The sequence below is a fragment of the Apium graveolens genome, chromosome 10 (assembly GCF_009905375.1).
Source record: "Apium graveolens cultivar Ventura chromosome 10, ASM990537v1, whole genome shotgun sequence".
NCBI lineage: Eukaryota > Viridiplantae > Streptophyta > Magnoliopsida > Apiales > Apiaceae > Apium > Apium graveolens.
This window is the reverse complement of record NC_133656.1, coordinates 212,014,298-212,035,908: the sequence shown is the minus strand read 5'-3', so window position 1 is coordinate 212,035,908 and position 21,611 is coordinate 212,014,298. Positions and strand designations below refer to the sequence as shown.

The 21,611-nt window shown below is 38.3% G+C and overlaps 2 protein-coding genes across 6 annotated transcripts in view; one reads left to right on the top strand and one right to left on the bottom strand.

Annotated features, from left to right (window-relative positions):
- The window catches only part of LOC141690180 (protein ABSCISIC ACID-INSENSITIVE 5-like), a 43,681-nt gene that overhangs the window by 16,783 nt on the left and 5,287 nt on the right, over positions 1–21,611 (bottom strand). The gene's annotated exons all lie outside the window — the stretch shown is intronic.
- LOC141692620 (germin-like protein subfamily 3 member 2) lies at positions 19,400–20,339 on the top strand. The gene has a single exon (XM_074497510.1). It carries the CDS (start codon positions 19,439–19,441, stop codon positions 20,129–20,131), a length of 693 nt encoding a protein of 230 aa, XP_074353611.1. The 5' UTR covers positions 19,400–19,438; the 3' UTR covers positions 20,132–20,339.

The following is a 21,611-nucleotide window of genomic DNA, read 5'->3' as shown; positions in this document are numbered from 1 at the left end:
CAAACTCGATGGATAATGATCATCCGTCGGGATGTAAATTCCGACTTAGCCAAAATTTCATCCAAAATAGAAAAATCAATTAAATTTCTGGCTGCATTACAACTTGCAAAAATATCTGAAATAATTCAAGAGTAATTAAGCTTACCTAATTCACTTACCAACCTTGAAAAGGTGGATTCATCAAGTGGTTTGGTAAATATATCTGTAAGCTGCTTTTCACTTGGAACAAAATGCAGTTCCACAGTACCATTCATCACATGTTCTCTTATGAAGTGGTACTTGATGTCTATGTGCTTTGTTCTTGAATGTTGTACTGGATTTTCAGTGATGGCAATTGAACTTGTGTTATCACAGAAAATAGGAATCCTATCCACTTGTAGACCATAGTCCAACAATTGGTTTTTCATCCACAAAATCTGTGCACAGCAACTACCAGCAACAATATATTCAGCTTCAGCTGTAGAAGTAGAAACTGAATTTTGCTTTTTGTTGAACCAGGACACAAGCTTGTTTCCTAGAAATTGACAGGTTCCTGCTATACTTTTTCTGTCTATTTTACAACCTGCATAATCTGCATCTGAATAACCAGTTAGATTAAAACCATAATCTCTAGGGTACCAAATGCCAAGTTTTGGTGTTCCCTTGAGATATCTGAAAATTCTCTTAATACCCACTAAATGAGATTCTCTAGGATCAGCCTGAAATCTAGCACAAAGTAAGTAGCAAATATTATATCTGGCCTACTAGCTGTTAAGTACAGAAGTGAGCCAACCATGCCCCTATAACTTAAAATATCCATAGATTTTTCAGTAGTGTTTAATTCAAGCTTAGTTGCAGTGGCCATGAGAGTTTTTGCAGATGTGCAATCCATTAGATCAAACTTCTTTAAAAGATCATGAATGTATTTAGTTTGACTAATGAATATTCCATCACTAACTTGCTTAACTGTAAACCAAGAAAGTAAGTTAGTTCTCCCATCATGCTCATTTCATACTTACTATGCATCAATTTGGCAAACTTTTTGCAAAGTTTTTCAGCTGTAGAGCCAAATATAATATCATCTACATAAATTTGAACAAGTATACTAGAGCCATTAACATTTCTAAAGAATGAAGTTTTATCCACAGTACCTCTTGTGAAGTGATTTTCCAAAAGGAACTTTGATAAAGTGTCATACCAGGCTCTAGGTGCTTGCTTCAGTCCATAAAGTGCTTTCAAAAGATAGTAGACATGATTTGGGAAATTTGGATCTTCAAAATCAGGAGGCTGGCTTATATAGACTTCCTCCTCCAGATCTCCATTTAGAAAAGCACTCTTGACATCTATTTGATAGACTTTGAAATTGGCATGGGCTGCATAGGCTAAGAAAACTCTGATGGCTTCAAATCTTGCAACATGAGCAAAAGTTTTATCAAAATCTATTCCTTTTTGTTGACAATAGCCCTTAACAACCAATCTAGCTTTGTTCCTGACCACTATGCCATTTTCATCCATCTTGTTTCTGAATACCCATTTTGTGTCAATTGGATTCTTTCCTTTAGGCTTGGGTACCAGCTTCCATACTTTATTCCTTTCAAATTGGTTTAGCTCCTCCTACATAGCTAAAATCCAATCAGGATCCAACAAAGCTTCTTCTACCTTCTTTGGTTCTTTTTTAGATAGGAAGCTGCTATATAGACATTCTTCTTGAGTTGCTCTCCTTGTTTGAACTCTAGAAGACACATCACCAATGATGAGCTCAAAGGGGTGATCTTTTGTCCATTCTATTTGTTGAGGTAGATTAGCTCTAGATGAAGAGGCCTCATTGTTGTCTTGGTGTGTAACTGAGTTTTAATTATTAGAAACTCCCACTGAGTTTATGGATCTTTGATTTGAGAAAGGGGAACTTTCAGTAAGTGATCTATTCTGACTTTCAGCTTCTTTTGATGACCCGACGAATGGTGCATTTTGAGTTTCGACGGATAAAGCTGATTGTCTCCCGACGGATAAAGCAGATTGTCTCCCGACGGATGAAGCATTTTGCAACTCAACAGATGTTGAATTTTGTGCTTCATTAGTAGTAGATTTTTCTGCATTATCCTTTGCCATTGTTTCCTGATGACTTTAATCATCACTGTCATCACTAACCATCTCCACATTATCAAATTTGAGGCTCTTATGGTAATCTCCATCTTGGAGTCCTTCAATCTTCTTATCATCAAACACAACATGTACTGATTCCATAACAATGTTGGTTCTTATATTGTAGACTCTATATGCTTTACCAACAGCATATCCAACGAAAATTCCTTCATCTGCTTTAGCATCAAACTTTCCATTTTGATCAGTTTGATTTCTCAAGATATAGCATTTGCAGCCAAAGACATGAAGAAAATTTAGAGTTGGCTTCTTGTTCTTGAACAATTGGTAGGGTGTCATACATTTTGCTTGATTAACCAAAGAAATATTCTGAGTGTAGCATGCAGTATTTATAGCTTCTGCCCAGAAGTATGTTGGTAACTTTGATTATTTAAGCATTGTCCTTGCAGCTTCAATAAGTGATCTGTTCTTTCTTTCCACTACTCCATTTTGTTGTGGAGTTCTTGCTGCTTAAAACTCATGCATAATCCCATTCTCTTCACAAAATGCTCTCATAACAGAATTCTTGAACTCAGTTCTATTATCACTCCTGATTCTTCTAACTTTGAAATCAGGATGATTGTTGACTTGCCTTATGTGATTGATGATGATTTCACTAGCCTCATCTTTAGATTTTAGGAAATATGTCCAAGAGAACTTTGAGAAATCATCTATAATTACTAGGCAAAATCTTTTCCTTGAGATGGACAACACATTAAATGGTCCAAACAAATCCATGTGTAGCAATTGCAAAGGTTCTTCAATTGTTGAATCAAGCTTCTTTCTAAATGATGCCTTGATTTGCTTTCCTTTTTGACAAGCATCACATAGTCCATCCTTTGTAAACTCCACTTAAGGAATACCTCTAACCAGTTCTTTCTTGACAAGCTCATTCATGGTCTTGAAGTTTAGATGGGACAGCTTCTTGTGCCATAGCCAACTTTTATCTTGACTTGCTTTACTGAGAAGACAAGTGACAGATTCTGCATTTGATGAGTTGAAGTCAGCTAGGTACACATTTCCTTTTCTCACTCCAGTGAGAACCACTTTGTTGCTCCTTTTGTTTGTCACAACACAGGCTCCTGAATTGAAGGTTATTGAATTGCCCTTATCACAAAGCTGACTGATACTCAGCAAATTATGCTTGAGACCATCCACTAGGGCAACCTCCTCAATGATGACATTATCTTTAGAAATCAAGTCATATCCCACAGTATAACCCTTGTTGTCATCTCCAAAAGTAATTCTTGGGTTAGCTCTCTCCTTGAATTCTGCGAGCAGGGTAGAATCTCCAGTCATGTGTCTTGAACAACCACTATCCAAGTATCACAGATTCTTTTTGTTTCCCTGCACACATCAAAACCAAACCAAGTTGATTTTGGTAACCAAGTTTCCTCGGGTCCTGCCTTGTTAGCTTTCTTCTTTTGTTTCTTAGGTTTGATCTCATTTGACTTAGGGATATCAGATTCATCCTTACTCATCTGAGTTGGACCTTTGAAACCAGTCATTAAAACAAAATTATCATGCACATTTTGATTAACAGGAAATGGCATGCTATTTGCAAACATGTTATTCCAGTAAGGCATGCTAAATGGCATTTGAGGCATACTAAATGCAGCATAATAAGGATTAGGTGCAAATGGCATATTAGAAAATTGTGCATTTATATTCTGTGCAGACATAGCATTCATAGGTATAGAAGGCATGGCATTCATGTTGGGAAAAGAAGATGGTACAGATATAGAAGTAGGCATGACAAGTTTGCAATTAATAGATAAATGATTAAAACTACCACAGTTAACACAGATTTTTCTGGGAGCATACTTATCAGGTGTGTAGTTGTTATGTTTGTTAATCCCTACTTTCCCATTTCTATTGTTTTTCTTTTTAGTTTCTGTTTTAACCTCAATCTTTTCTAATATGTCATTCAATTGCTTGATGGACAGATGACCAACATTCACTTTCTTCACCTTCTTCACTTGACTTGATTCTCCTGGAACAAAGTTTTTGGAAACTGATCCATATTTTTCATTTAACTTGGCAAGTTTGGCTTTACTCACAGGTTTGCTCACAGCCAACGGATGAGGATTTATGTCACTCGACGGATAATCCTTTTGATTATCCGACGGATGACTCTCATCATCCGTCGAGTCTACATCTGTTAGCAATCCTTCAACCAAATTGGATTCCAGCTTCTCTTTACTCTTTTTCCAGGATGCATCACAAAAGGACTCAATTCCTTGAACTTTGGTGATTTGAGCATGGACATCTCTGGATGATTTCCCTGCCTTAATCACCTCTTGTTCTCGTTCAATTTGCTTCTTCAAAATCTCTTCTTTCTTCATGGACTCAGTTAATTCATTCTTAGCAATCTTACATTCTATTCTCAATTTCTCAAATTCAATAAACTGAGACTCTAGCACATTATTCCTCTCACTTAAAAACAAATTGTTTTCTTTGATTTTAGCATTTTCCTTAGTGAGGGACTTAAGTGTAACACGTAAATGATATAATTTTGTAGACATGTCATTAATTGCATCATTACACTCAGCTTTAGATAAATATGCTAGGTTAGTGGTGATTACCTGATTACTTGAACAACTTGTCTCTGTTTCATCAGACTTGGCCATTAGGGCTAGATTAACATAGCTGACATCTTATCCTCATCTAGACCATCTGCTGCCCAGTCATTTTCTTGTGTAATAAAAGCCCTTTCCTTTTGTTTAGCAACTCAAAATACTTCTGTTTATAATCCACAGGCTCAAACTTCTTCTTGCTGGAATCTGACTTTCTATACTCACTGGCAAAATGCCCTGCCAAGTCATATTTGAAACATTTGAATTTTGATTTATCCACCATGTTTCTATTTGGCTTAGCTGCTCCAAAGTTCTTCTTGAACTTGAGTTTGGCAAATCTCCTGGAAAGAAATGCAAGATTTTCATCAATATCATCCATATCATCTTGGCTCAAAGAATCTTCATTTTCAGCTACCAGCCCCTTACCCTTGTTTTCACAGACCTTTGAAGTAGACTCAACAGCTTCTACCTTCACCTCTTTCTCCTTTTCCAACTCAACAACCAGTGCTATGGACCCTCCTTTCTTCCTTCATTTCTCCATCCTCTCATCTTGCTCTATTTCAAGCTCATAAGTTTTCAGGATGCCATACAGTCTCTCCAAAGTAAACTCCTTCTAATCTTGAGAGTTTCTCAATGAGACTATCATTGGTTTCCATTCCTTTGGAAGAGATCTAAGGAACTTGAGATTGGAGTCTTTTATCTGATAGACTCTTCCATGCAATTTCAGAGCATTTAGCAGATTTTGAAATCTACTAAAAATGTCAGTGATAGACTCACTATCTTCACAATGAAAGTGCTCATATTGATGAATTAGCAGCTACATCTTATTCTCCCTTACTTGCTCAGTACCATCACATATAATCTGAATTGTGTCCCAAACCTCCTTGGCTGTTTTGCAGTTAATAATGTTATCAAACATATCACCATCAACTCCATTGAACAATATATTCATGGCCTTCTTGTCTTTTCTGACTTGCTCAATATCAGGATCTGACCATTCATGCCTGGGCTTGGGAACAGATGATTTATTCCCTGTTGCAACTCTCTTTGGTACATGAGGACCTCTCTCTATGTAATCCACATAGGCATCATCTTGAGAAAGAAGATGTAGGTGCATCTTCACCTTCCAGTGGTGATAATTGTCTTTGTTCAGAAATGGAATCTTCACTCCAACATCCTTCTTGTTCATCTTGCTGTTTTGTTGTGATCCTTAAACTCTTTTTACTTCAAGAGCTTGCTCTGATACCAATTATTATTCCCTAACAATACAACAAGAATTATAGAAGGGGGGGTTGAATGTAATTCTGGCTACTTTTTGAGATTTATGACAAATGGTTCTAACTCAAATTATATCTAACTGTTTGATTTACAAAGTGCGGAATACAGAGTTAAGTAAATCAAACATAAAGTAATAAAAACTCAGGTCTTTAAAACTTTCTGGTGGATTTGAATGTATTCACTAGATATATATATATATATATATATATATATGTCAACAGAACCATGTGAAGCTTGAATAGCTCACAGCTCCTTTACAAGTGAACAAACAAACTACAGAGAAATTCTACAGAATACAGCTTACAAATGTTTCTCTGCTAAAAATGTGTTTGCTTGGTTTGTTAGTCAGTTTGTTAAACTAGCTACACTTGGTTTATATATCACCAAGTTTACATGATAATAAGACAGGATAATAAAATAAAACCTATCAAGTCTAATTTTATGCTGCTTCACTACTCTATTCCAACATCTTTGAAAATCTTCATAACTTGCATGGAAATGGTAATGCTTCTTTGTTCTCATTTTCCTGCTAAACAGGCTGCCACATTCCTTTTGTAAACACTCGACGCATGTGACTGTGTTGTCACTGTCAACAGATATTTGAATTGATCATCCGTCGGGTATATGCTTGTCATCCGTCGGGTAGCCTTGTTGATCATCCGTCGGGTAGCTTTGTTGATCATCCGTCGGGTAGCCATTTATCACTTGACTCCATTTCATTTTTGCAGAATTACAAGACATCTTATATTTATATTTAATCAACATATTATGCACATCTACTAGCAGTCTACATGATTCATAAGCTACTACAGAATCTTATACAAAATTATTTGCAGAAATGTGCTACATGACTTATTGTTACATAAGCTACTCACCGGGTGGATATCAATTAGTCATCCTTCGGGACTACATTGAATCATCCGTTGGGACTATAATTGATCATCTGTCGGGTGCTATAAAATTCACTAAGTTAAATCTACTAAGGTGTTTTGTTTAGCTTATCATCAAGTACACAACATATTCCTAACATTTTCAAACTGCCCAAGAAAGCTGCAGTTGGTGGTTATGGATCAAATGCTTCTGTGGAGGAAGGGTCTCAGAACAACGCTGTCTCAAGGCCGGAGGCTGATGTGAGTGACAGGGCTCCGGAGCACAATGTTGAGGTGGAGATAGTGATGAATTTGCGAATCTAGAGGAGCTTGAGCCTCTTGGAGAGGTTCCGGAGGTGGAAGGTGTCCGGGAGAAGAAAAGGCTCCGGTGTTCTGGGACGAAGCCTCCCCGGGCTCAGAATGTCGATGTTGGTGCTGGGTTCAGAGTTGATAAGGGAAAAGGCTTGGATGTTGAGAGTCCGGAGAATCGTAGCCCGGAGCTTGATGTTAAAGTTGCTCATTTCATGGCTGGGATCCCTACAGGATGACTGGAAGAAGATGAACCAGTCCGGATTCGACGCAACTATGAAGGAATGCTCCCGACTTTGGGGTCAGGTACATTTTTTTATGTTCCTATTTTGCTTTTATTCCTTTGCTTTAGAATAATTTTCTAAGAAGTATGTTTATTCTTTTTCAGCTTGGCGGTTATATGGCAGGATCCGCTTCTCTGGCATATAATGAGTTGAATGATGCCCAAACTTCCATTGCTAATAAGGATGCTAAGATCAAAACTTAAGGGATCAAATTATAGTCAAGGATACTTCTCTGTCTGGACTCAATAAGCACCTTACTGACGTTACAACTCGGGTTGAGAATACTGAGAAGGAGGCTGCAGATTTAAAGTCTGATTTAGCTGAGCTCTGGAAGCAGCTTTCTTCTGTGAGGCCGAAGTCGGAAGTCATCGAAGAGTTTAAGAAGTCCGAGAATTATGACATGGCTATTGCGAATACTGGTGCTCCGGAGATCGGTCATTGCTGGATTGTTGCGGAGAGGCATATTAAGACAAATCCAGAGGCGGATTGGGAGAGCTTTGTCGAAGAATTTATTAAGGCAAAACAGCATATCGAGGCCGGGCTCGGGGAATCGGAGGCTTTTGATGGACCTTGCCCCAGCTTCCTCCCTCCCAATGCTCCGGAGTCTTAATTTCCTCTGTATTGTAATTCGATGTTGCTTTAAGACTTTTAATCCTTAGTTGTTTTAATGTTTGTACTTGGCTCCGGGCTAACTCTAGTTCGGTTAACTTTTGAATGTTTGCTTTAATTGCTGTTATTTTGAGCTTTGTTTCTGTAGTTTATTCTTGCCTTAGAAATTTTTTCTAAGTTTAGGATGTTTGCTCTAGTCCAGAGTCATGTTTGGTCCGGACTAGTGGTTGTTTACTTAGAAAATAATTCTAAGTAAATATGTTTGCTCTAGTGGTTGCTTAGTTTTTACTTAAAAAATAATTCTAAGTAAATATGGTTGCTCTAGTACTGACTTATATTTTGTCCGGACTAGTGGTTGCTTATCTTTACTTAGAAAATAATTCTAAGTAAATGTTTTTGCTCTAGTTCGGACTCGTATTTGGTCCGGATTGGTGGTTGCTTATTTTTACTTAGAAAATAATTCTAAGTAAATATATTTGCTCTAATCCAGACTCATAGCTTTTCCGGACTAGTGGTTTCTTATTTTTACTTAGAAAATAGTTCTAAGTAAATATGTTTGCTCTAGTCCAGTCTCATAGCTTGGCCGAACTATAGTGGTTGCTTATTTTTACTTAAAAAATAATTCTAAGTAGATATGTTTGCTCTAGTCTAGACTCATAGCTTGTCCGGACTAGTGGTCGCTTAATGAGAAAATAATTCTAAGTAAATATGTTTGCTCTAGTCCAGACTCATAGCTTGTCCGGACTAGTGGTTGCTTAGTTTTACTTAGAAAATAATTCTAAGTAAATATGGTTTCTCTAATCCTGACTTATAATTTGTCCGGACTAGTGGTGGCTTCTTAGAAAATTATTTCTAAGTAAATATGGTTGCTCTAGTCCTAACTAGTGTGTTGTCTGGACTAATGGTGGCTTCTTTACTTAGAAAATTACTTTTAAGTAAATATAGTTGCTCTAATCCTGACTAGTATCTTGTCTGGACTAGTGGGTAGTTTTAATAATTGTAAAAAGAGAAATGCTTTTCATTAATCCGAAGTTACATTCATACAAATCATAAGTAAAAACAAACTGGTTGCTTGCCATATTGGCTACAAGATTTTGGTTGCTTTGTTTGTTTTGTCCTATTGGTAGAATTTTCTTAGCCTTAGTTCATGCCAAGTATTTGGGATTTCTGAGCCATCCATGGTCAGGAGTTTGTAGGTTCCTGGCCTCAGGACTTCTTTGACCTTGTATGGTCCTTCCCATTTGGGCATTAGCTTTCCAGTGTTTGTGGGATCTGATGCTTCTGTGTCTCGAAGGACTAAGTCTCCCACTTAGAAATTTTTGACTCTGGACTTCTTACTGAAGTGCTCTCTTGTCTTCTCCTTGTATTTTTCCATCCTTTCTACAGCTTGGTCCCGGACCTCATCAATTAGCTCCATGTTTATTTTTAGTCCTTCTTCGTTTTCTTCTTTATCAAAGTTTATTGCTCTGTGAGAAGGAGATCCCACTTCAATAAGAAGCATTTCTTCTGTGCCATAAGCTAGTTTGAATGGAGTTTCTCCGGTGCTTGTTCTGGGGCTTGTCCTGTAGGATCATAGTACGCTTGGTAGCTCTTCTGGCCATTTGCTTTTTCTCTCTTTGAGTCTCTTTTCAATACCTCAGAGCAGGATTCTGTTGGTGACTTCTACTTGGCCATTTCCTTGAGGATATGCTACTGATGAATTTTTGTGCTTGATCCCGCGCTCCTGAAGGTAGGACTCGAATTCTGATCCGATTAACTGGAGTCCTTTATCTGATACTAGGACTCGTGGTATCCCAAATCTCATCAAAATGTTGTCCATAAACTTTATGCAGTCTTGCTGATTGATTGTTCTCATTGCTTTCGCTTCAACCCATTTGGTCATGTAATCAATTGAGACTAACAGGTACCTGAAATCTTCTTTGGTCCGGGGAAAGGGTCCCATAATTTCAATACCCCAGACAGCAAAGGGGATAGGTGATAGGACTGAGGAGGGTAGGACTGGGCTGATCCGGGACACATTACTGAATAGCTGGCATTCCTTGCATTTCTTCACGAACTTTATTGCGTCTTGGTGGATAGTTGGCCAGTAGTAGCCTTATCTTATGATCTTATGAGCTAGGGCATTTACGGACATGTGATCTCCGCATATTCCTTCATGCACTTCCGTCAAACAGTACTTTGCTTCTTCTGGGCCGACACATTTCAGGATAGGAGATGAGAAAGTCATGCGGTAGAGAGTCCTTCTTCGAGGAAGAACTTGGCTGCTTTTGCTTTCAATCTTTGGGCTTTTCCTTTATCTTCTGGGAGCTCCCCTTTTTCCAAGTAGTTGATGAAGGGAGTCATCCAGTACTGGTTGCTTTTGATCTCTAAGATTTCTCGGGAATCAATAGATGGTTTGTGGAGTTCTTTGAAATAAACTGAGCAGTCCAGGTCTGATGAGTTCCGGACTAATTTGGATAGAATATCTGCTTCTTCATTTTCTTCTCGACATATCTAAAGGACTTGATGCTTTGGGATTGAGGCTAAGTAACTTTGAAACAATGCTTGGTACTTGCCAGAATAAGGTCTTTTGCTATGTATTCTCCGTTTGTTTGTTTGACCACTATCTGGGAGTCGCTGTAGATTTTTAAGTCTTGGACCCTCAGAGTCCTGGAGAGCTTTAGTCCTGCAATAAATCCTTTATATTCCGCCTGATTGTTTGTTGCGGGGAAATCGAAAGATATAGTTGTTTGAATGGTGAATCCTTCAGGACTTTTAAGTATGAGTCCGGCTCTCGACCTTTCGCTTGTTGAAGAACCATCTACTTTCAAGGTCCAGGCTCCCGGACTTGCATCTTGTTCTGTCCCGGGATCCATGTTCATTGGTTTCAGTTCTTCTTCTAGGAAGTTGCATTCGATTATGAAATCTGCAAGTGCTTGAGCTTTAATGGCAGTCTTGGGAATGAAGCTTAAATTAAACTGGCTCAATTCCACGGCCCAATTGACTAGTCTTCCCGAGGTATCTGGCTTGTGAATTATCTTCCTTAAAGGCTGATTTGTGACCACTCTGATTTCTCTTCCCTGGAAGTAGTGCTTGAGTTTTCTTGAAGTTGTTACTAAGGCGAAGGCAAACTTCTCCAGTCTTGGGTATCTAGTTTCCGCATCGTTAAGAACTTGGATTACAAAATAGATTGGTTGATGTCTTCCATTCTCTTCCGTGATTAGGGAAGCTCCTACTGCTTGTGCTCCTGCTGATAAGTATAAGTAGAGAGGCTCTCCTGGTTGAGCTTTAGTTAGGACTGGTGACTGAGAGAGGTAGGACTTGATTTCCTCAAATGCCTTTTGACACTCTGGACTCCAGTTCACCTCTTTCTTATTTGTTTCTCCTTTGAGTAAGTCGAAGAATGGTAAGCACCTCTCTGCTAGCTTTGAGACAAATCTTCTTAGTGCTGCTAGGGAGCCCGCTAGCTTTTGTACATCTTTTTGGGTCCTGGGAGCCCTCATCTCCTGGATTGCTTTTATTTTCTCCGGATTGGCTTCTATGCCTCTGTTACTGATCATGAATCCTAAGAACTTGCCTTCTCCTACTCCGAAGGTACATTTCTCTGGATTTTGTTTAAGTTGGTTCCTCTTCAGGTTGTCAAAGCACTCCTTCAGATCTTCTACATATCCTGGTATAGTTGTTGATTTGGATATCATATCGTCGACATAACACTCCAAGTTTCTCCCGATTTAAGACTTGAATATCTTGTTCATGGCTCTTTGGTAAGTGGATCCTGCGCTTGTTAGTCTGAAAGGCAACATCACATAAACATAGACTGCTTTGTGAGTTACGAATGCTGTCTTAGGTATGTCCTTCGGGTTCATCTTGATCTGGTTGTATCCGGAGAAGGCGTCCATAAAACTTAGCATGATGTGTCCGAAGATGGAATCTATCAATTGATCAATATTGGGTAGAGGGTACGGGTCCTTCGGGCATGCATCATTTAGATTAGTGTAGTCTACACACATTCTCCATTTGCCGTTGGACTTATTCACCATAACAACATTAACAAGTCACTCCGGATATTTGATTTATTTGATGATTCCTGCTTTAAGTAGTTTCTCCACTTCTTCGTCTATGGATTTTTGCCTCTCCGGGGCGAAATTCCTTCTCTTCTGTTTGACTAGTTTTTTGTTGGGGTTGACATCCAAGCTGTGCATTGCTATGGACTCATGTAGTCCGGGCATGTCTCTTGGACTCCAGGCAAAAACATCTCTGTACTCCCGAAGCAAGGACATTAGTCTATTTTTGAAGGACTCCTCGAGTCCTGACCCAATTTTCACGTTCCTGTTAGGATTGCTTTCATCGATCTGGATTTCTTCTGTTTCCACTGCAGCTTCCATTTTTTCTTGTTCTTTGTTTGAAACTATTTGATGAATTCGGGCTTCAAAGTTCTTCTTCAGGTAGAAGTTCGCTTGTTCTGATTCTTTTGCTTTGGTTGCTTGCATGGTAGGACTAGCTTGATCTAGGACCTGATTTTCCTTGTCAACTACCATGACTTGGTTGCTTTCCAGTCCTTGCGGACTTGGCATATTTGCTTCTTGGTTCGTACTTGATTCAATGAGTTGTAGTTCTTTTGTTGTTCCTTCCCTTGGCCGGGGTCAATGCTTCTTGGTACTTTGCTGTTTGCGAAGGACTGTGGCCTTCCTCTTGTTGTCCTCATGGGTTTCTGCCATGACTAATCCCTGGATGTAGCATGTTTCAGCAATTCCATAGTCTCCCTTTATCTCCCCGACTCCTAACGGGGTTGGAAACTTTATTTTGATATGGGAGATTGAAGTTATTGCTTGCATCAGAGTTAGAGCTGATCTATCGATAATTCCGTAGTATGACGAAGGAGTGTTGATGACATAAAACTTTATGACATGAGTTACTTGGTTAGGAGCAGTTCCAAAAATGACTGGTAGATATAGAGTTCCTTGGATCGGGACTAAGTTATGTTCGAACCCATATAGTGGATCCTCCCGGAAATCGTTTGAGCAGACACTCCCTAACTGCATTCGATCCACTGTGTGCTTGAAGAGAATATTTACTGAGGAACCCTTGTCTATGAGCATTTTTCTTACTTCATAATCAAAGATGTCCAAGGTGACAACTAAAATTGCATTGTGATGATGGTTAACTCCTTCATAGTCCTTACTACTGAAGGATATCACCATATCTAGGAGTGATTGGATTGATAGCACTTCTTCGCCGAAGTCCGGGCTCCGAGGTGGGGAGTGGGAGCCTCCTAGGACTACGTTGACTATATTCTTTCCTCTCTTCTGCACTTCCCCTCTGTTGTTGCTATCCCGGACTAAGTACTTGTTCATATTTCCTTTCTTCACTTGGTCCTCAATTAAGTACTTGAGTGATAATCAGTTCTCAGTCTTATGACCATGGGTCTCATGATAATCGCACTACCTGTTGTAAGGCCTGCTCTCCGGAGGAGATTGCATTGGCTTCGGAGGATAATATAAGGGTTTGTCTTTTACCTCCTTCAAGATTTCCTCCTGGGTCATGTTGAGAGGAGTCCAGTCTGGCTCCTTCTTCGGCTCCCGAGGTCGCTTTGCGGGTCCTAGATCGCTCTTTGACTCCTGTTTAGGACCGAGTCTCTGAAAAACCGGAGTAGTATTTCTTTCTTGACTTTATTGGTTTTTCTTGAACTTCTTGTCCTGATGGTAACCCCCTTTCAATCGGTCATCAGTGTTTTTACTCCTGGACCCCCCATTCCGGGTCATCCTCATTGCTTGGAGTACATCTGTTTCCTTTATGAATCTGGCAGCCATGGAGTAAGCTGCTGCCAGACTTTGCGGCTCCTTATTGATCAGTTCTACGATATATCTCTTATTGTGCTCTGGGTCTAAATTTCTCCTAAAAATGCTCAAAGCTTCCCGCTCATCCAAGCTTGAGACTTTGTTGATTGCTTCCTGGAATCAGCGCATATATGCAGAGAGAGACTCGTGGTCATGCTGTCGGATTGTCTCCAGGTGACCCATATGTATTTCGTGCGTTTTGTTTGCCCAAAATCTCCAGAGGAAAGAAGCGCGGAAGTCCTTCCAACTATGGATGTTGCGGGAGGGGATCCTGCTGAACCATCTCTGGGCCCCTCCCTTAAGATTGGATGCGAAAAACCTTGATTTCGTCAAGTCATTGTAGTAATATATTTGCGCGATCTGCTCAAAGTAGTTCAAGTGCTCCTCCGGGTCTCCCAGACCAACAAAAGAGTCAAAGTTGTAATGCTTCAAGTCCCGCTGCCGGGGAATGTCCTTCAAGGAGTGGCTGAAAGGAGTTAATGTTTCTCCAATTTCTACTACTGAGTCTCTGTCCATCTTTCTTTGCAACTCATAGATCATATCTTTTAGGTCCTACTATTTTTCTTCCTCTTCATCATCAGAAATTAGCTCCGTAGTGGGATCCCTCCGGGTTCTTTTGGTCCTGGACTTAGCCAGTAGCTTTTCTTCTTCTGACTGCATCCTTTTCTGGATTTTTAGTTCAAGCTTCGCTTCTTCCTCTTTTCTGATTTGCTCCCGCGTCTCTTCCAACCTTTTCTGCTTAGCAACTTCTGCTTCTTTCTTATTACCTTGATCCTTCTTTCTTTTCTTTCCTTTAGCTCCAATCCGGTCAAAGACAGATCTCTTAGATTGCTGAGAGTCCCCAGACTCCTCCGTTTCTTCCTCAAGTTCGGCTTCTTCCTGGAGCCGTGTTTGCTCCTGCCTGTACAGCCTGATTGCTTCTGCCAGTTCATCACTTGTAAGGTTTGCCATCTGTTCTTCGGCCACTGAGACATTAGTGTATTTGTATTGGTTCATCTCAATAAGGCTTCTGGCGTCCCTGGTGTTTACAATTCTCTCCTCGACGGGAGTGTGTTATAATGGTTGCTCCTGGAACGCTTCGGCTCCTGGATCAAGGGCTTGGGAGTGGTCCGGCTCCTGGACCTGAATGCTAGCAGACGGTCTCCCAGAAGTATGCCTTCCTGGTCTTGCCATTTCTCAAAAATATCAACAACGACTAACAAAAATTCCAACTAACAATACGAATCTAAGGTTGCTTTTCGAAAATCGTAAAAACTATCCCAAACAATAGCAAGCAATAACAAACAACTTTATGGGACTAGTCTAAACAATCTTCTGGGACTACTCAACAATGTGGTAGAATAAGTGTAGCGGGGTTTTAGAACACAAAGGAAATATTCAAACTAAAGCAAAATCGGGATTCTAAAACGATCAAAACTAACAATAGCACACACAAATGTGGCTTAAATCAACAAAACAAGGCTCACACAAATGTGGCCTAAAATAACAAGCACACACAAACGTGGTTTAAATAAATAACATTCATGTTTATGGATGAGTTGGTTGCTTGGGTTCTTACAAGTTGAATAAATGGACTCTTTCAAGAGCTTGTTGATGAAGGTGAATCCAGGGGCACCGAGACCCAAGGATGGAGAGCCCCTCCTTCTAGCGCTAAATGATAACTCCTGGTGGCGGGGCCGCTCCTTCCACGCCGTGCCTGGATCCTTCGCAGCTGTGGAGGTGTAGTTGTTGTGGGGGTTTTACAGAACAACACCGGAAGGGGGGTTTGAGTCCCGCGGCGCCTCTGGTGTGAGAGTAAGAACTCGCTTTTGGGGAAGATGAAGATAGATATGAATGAATGGTGGATGTGTGTGTATATGAGTGTAAGAGAGTGATTAACCCCAAAACCTTACCTTCCTGGGCTATTTATAGCTCAAGGGTAGGGTTTTGGGGTTGTTACCTTTAAATCGTAGCCATCGGTTCTGGGAGCGGAGGACACCTGACTAGAGTGGATGTTTTACACGTGTCAGTACGGGACTGGCCGCAGAATGTTCTGAGGATCTTCTGACACGTGCTCTGATTATCCCCATGATTGATGGGTGACAGTTGTCCCTGTCATGTGCTTGGGCAAGTGTCTCACGTGTTGGGATTCCCCAAGGTTGGAATTGTTGGATTGGGCCAGTCAGGACCGGAGGTGCGCGGGACTGGATTGAGTTAGGAGTCCATGACTAGTCCTTCCGGGAGCCATATGAAGTTAGGAGTCCAGTACTAGTTCTTGCAGGAGCTACATGTACTATCAGTTAAATAACTTTTTCTTATGAATATCTCTGATTAGTATCTTGAATTGAAAGTTAAGAATAAAATCTTGAAAGTAGGATTTATAAAAATAGTTATAAAAGATAACCTTTGAATGACTTTAAAAGTAAAAAGTGTCAAAAAATAATAAAAGACGGGCAATATTAAAGATGAAACCTAAAGTTTTGTCCAGCATAAATTCCTTTTTAACTTCTTCGTAGACTTGTGAATTCGTATGTACTAGGGCTTAATTTCTTTTAGATATTTTATAATTGGACCAGATTATATTAAAAGATCGTATTAAGTAACTATTTTTACTTAAATACATGTCTAATTTTTATAAAAACATATTTTAGCTCTGATACAAAGTTAACCGACTGGTTACTTAACAATATATTTGTTGTAGGGTGTTGGGGTTATTATAATAATATTTATAATGCAGAGTTTTATTAGTAAAATAAGTGTCGTGAAACCTAGATCTTGACCATCGATTTGAGGGCATCACAGTTTGAATAGAGGTTTAGATACGATTAAGTATAAAATTAAACAAGTCGGCTCGTTAAAACTGACTAGTTTAATTTGACGAGCTAGCTCGACCCGACTCGTGATATTAAATGAGTCGAGTTTGGATAGAGATTTAGCCTCGATTAGTTAAATGAGTCGATTTGACTCGAATCAATTAACCTTGCTTCGAATTACGCCCTACCCGAAATTCGACTAACTCGCCCCGAATTACGGCTGTACTTGTGAGTTGTGATCATTGTTATAAAAAATGGGAATCGGACTGAGTTACCAGTTATGATTACATCGGAATAAAAATCGGATATATGTAGTATTGAAATATTATTTAATATATTAGTATAATTATATTAGTTATTTATTAATAAGTAAATATACATTATATTTTAATGCCATAATTATTTATATTTAAATGAACATAGTATTTTAATTTTAATAAAATATTATATATGCTCCGATAAAAAAATCCTATAACAATTAATCAAATTATAAAAATTGAATACACCATACAGACAAATCGAAGATTTTTAAAATAATGGTTAATGGTTTTGATTAATTAAAAGATAGGACTTCTCTGTTTTTTCCCCGTGACTCGTGACTATGAACGCATTGCTATGTGTTGTTTCTCCGGTAAATGATATACATTGCCGCAATTCAATATAGTGTAAGTGGGGTAATAATCTTTTCAAAAAAAGTCGAGTCTTCTCGAGAAATAGGTAACTCTTATTGGTTTTTCAGAGTCCGATAAATTAATAAATTTTATGTTGGGGCTAAGTATCCTCTCTTTTTATATTTCTAAAGTCAGTCTCTGAAAAACATGCAATTAACCAAATAACAAAATAAAACACGAAGGTACAAATAATATATAATTGGACCATCGTTGTGCTTACGGTACAATATTCCCAATAGACTACCCACACTAATGACAACTTAAATGAAAATAATCTAAGGTTTCTTTCAGAGATGAACAACAGAATAAAAGAAGATGAAATTAAAGTTGAGAAATTTAGGAAAAAAGCAAAAGAAAATAAAATTAAAGTTAAGAAATTGATGATCAATCACTATTTTTAAAAGGGTTAATTGCAAACCGCGTTCCCTTGATTTTTTCCATTTTCACTTCTTTATGACTACTTTTGATAATTACACTTCACACCCCAAACATGTTTTGGCGCTGCAAATCGCACCCTTCTGTTAAATATGACTGTTATTTTTGAAATTTTCAGGGGTATTTTAGGAAAGTAAGAATATTAAATTATTTTTAGATCTTTATTTAAGATTTTTACCCTCTAAACGATATATTCTGAAAAAATTTAAAGAACGGAAGTTGTGGAGGATGAAAAAATCTTTTCAAAATAATAACATTCAAAATTTTTCAAAAAATTTACGAAGACAAAATTAAATTAAATATATAATTAATGAATTTATTAAAAAATAATTATAAAAAATATATATAAATTTTGAACCTTTTTTATTTCAAGAAGATCTTTTCATTCCCAACAACTTTTGTTTTTTAAATTTTTTCAGTATGTATCATTTAGAGGGTCAAAAACCTTAAATAAAGATGTAAAAATAATTTAATATTCTTACTTTCCTAAAATACCCCTGAAAATTTTAAAAATAACGGTCATATTTAACAGAAGGGTGCGATTTGCAGCGCCAAAACATGTTTGGGGTGTGAAGTGCGATTATTAAAAATAGTGATAAAAAAGTGAAAATGGAAATAACCAAGGAGATGCAGTTTGCAATTAATCCTTTTTAAAATGAAGTGCGGCTGGACTCTGGAGCTGCAGTGCTGCAGACACAAGTATAACAGAAGGCATCAGTTCCACTCACCATCCATTCAGTTGGAATCATCAATCTGTCCTGAATTCGCATTTGGCGTTAAGCTCTCTTGTAAATATGACTTTGCAAATTAGATCATCAAAGGAGCTCAACTAATTCAGTTTTTTTCAGTTTAAGATTGTATACCTAGCTAGAACAAGAGACTGGTGTGGTGATGGCCCTTGTGGTCCCCATTGCCTTCGGAAATTTAACGACGAAGCCATGGAAGCCCGTACTAAGAATCCAGAAATTGGTTTTAGGATTCATCAGGCTTCCTGGAATTTGTCGTAACATTTCCAGATGCGCGCTTGCTAAATTATTTTGTATACCGGTTTCTGTAAAATGCTTTGTCTAAAGCAAACGTTTTGGAAAATATCAGCTCCCAGGAATGTAGTGTAAGAACTGGAGTGATTGAACATGCACTTCATTGGATTCCAACAAACAGGGATAAATTGTAATCTTCACCAATCTTTCAAGCTTTGGGTACACGCAATGGTGCATGATTAACTTTCCCTTTGTTTATTACTGAAACTGATCAACTAAAGATAAACCCATTCATACATAAATAAAGCTTGGTTACCTAGTTTAAGACCAAATTGACCTAAATAGTGCACTCCAATAGATTTTCGGAACAATTCTGCATTTAACCATTCATATTTAAGAAATTAAGTTCCAACTAATTTTAACATTCCATCAACTGATTATTCTAATAAAATGGGAGGGATAACAGTTGAAAATCATCACAGGACATTATCAGCATTTTGCTTTTAAAAAAAAAAACCATTCTCATCAACTCGCAGGCTTCCACGCCTGAGGGATAAAATCATTGCTCATGCTTTATTGCCCATCCTAATTACCCATCCAAGTAATGTAACATGTGGTCTGATCTTTAGTTTTACTAATGCAAGAACATGATATCTGTGTGTGTATTCTTCTATAAAAGGCCATTCATAAATGTTTCTACAATGAAGGGAGGAGGAAGAAGAAAAGTTATGTCACCCATACTAGCCCTATTTTCAGTTTTTCTGTCCCTCCATTATCAAGTCATATACTCCTCTGATCCAGACCCTGTTCAGGATTTCTGCATACCACACACCGCATTAAATGTCACTCGAACAATGAGGTCTGATCTCATCCCATGCAAAAACCTGGTAGATGTTATCCCCGATGATTTCATCTTTTCAGGTATAAAACATCCTGGAAATTTCTCAGACTCTGGAATATCAGCAATATCCGTGAGTCCAAAAACTTTTCCAGGTCTCAACACCCAAGGTATGTCTTTTGTACGTTCCGATCTCAAAGTCAACGGTGTCAATGCTCCACATTTCCACCCCAGGGCAACTGAAATAACATACGTCGTTCAAGGCCGAGTTTACTCTGGTTTTGTGGATTCAACAAACCGAGTTTTTGCCAGAATTATTGAGAAAGGGGAGGTGATGGTATTTCCCAGGGGTTTAGTTCACTTTCAGATGAATGTTGGAAGGTCAACTGCAACAGTTTTTGGTAGCTTTAATAGCCAAAATCCAGGAATGCAGAAGATCCCCTCAATCATTTTCGGGTCAGGAATTAACGATAAACTCTTAGAAAAGGCTTTTGGATTGACTTCTAAGCAGATTGGAAAGATTAGGAAGAAATTCCTACCTAAAAACCTAAGTTAGAAAGAAAGTATGGCCAAATTTTCTTGTGTGCTTTTCTCTGTAGTGAGTAGCCTCTTCGAGTATATTGGCCAGATTCAGTAGACTGGTACTAAGAGTGCACAGTTTGAAGTGTCTCTAGCATAAGAAGTTAAGAACTAGTGAATTATCTAATTTCCTTCCTGTATCCGTTGTATGAATTGTCTTGTGGCATTAGAACTAGATCATCTAACACTCCTTTCTTTATAATTATTACCATTTGATAACAGAAAAGCAATTGCAGCTTCCAACATGCTTCATAAGAGCAAGTCCAATACTAAAGCTATCCACTTATAGGTTAATTGGTACAAACATCTGTCTATTCATGCTTGTGTTGTGGCCGTGGGCATGCAACGTCTATAGAGGTTAACGTCGGGAGGCATGCAACTGAAAATTCTGATTCCTGACTTTTCATGAGTAAATTAGATAATAAATCAAAGAAATGCAAGCAATTCATACCCACGGGCTTCAAGAAAAACCCATTGACGGTATATAAACTCGCCACAGAAATTGAACGAAAAATCATTTATACGGAATATAATAGATAAAAGAAACCATAAAGCTAACCTGTGAAACTCCAGAACCTAGCAAAAGAACTATAGATAGTGAAGATCGCTTGTTTGTCTATAGAACGGTATCCTCTCCGATCAAAAGTGCCTTCATAATCGCATTGCCCATGCCATTTGCAAGTGGAAATAAGTGGCCAGCCCCAGCAAGTTCATGGTATCGAATCCATGGAAGCTTTTGGGCGATGTATCGTTGTAGTGTAACAGGCGTGAATCTGTCTTCATCTCCTTGCCACAAGTGTACGGATCCTTCATTGTTTGCAAATGGACTTTCAAGATCCATAGGATCGAACTCCCACGTACCAAAACCAATCATCAAGTCACGGTGTAGGGATTCGTACTCTCCTTGTTGTGTTACTTGTGCCTGTTAAATGCAGAATATGCATTCAGACGGAAAGAAGCAAGGATTGTAATAGTTTTAAAGATAATTTGCACAATGATTAATTTGAAAAATCGTAGTTATGATCTTTAACTCAACATAGTCCAGGCTTCAAAGATATAGTAGCTAACAATGCTATTAATTATGTGCCAATTGTAAATGTTTTACATTTAAATAAATATACACAAGCATGCTCATATATAGTACAAAAATGATTCGACTAATCTATATTAAACTATAATAACCGGGTATAATTTGGTTCAACCTCCATTTTGGTTATCCCATCTCACAACCGTCGAATCTTTTTAATCAAATAATCATAACCATTAGATCTAAATATTAAAATAATGCAATACTCAAGCTCACACGTTTCAATCCCTCCAACAACAAACATTTATATTATTATTCATAGGGATACAAATAAGTTTCAAGGTTCGAATACCACCATCAACAAAAAATTATAGTTTCTCATATTCGAATCACACCATAACAAGCATTTACATTATCTATTATGTTAAAA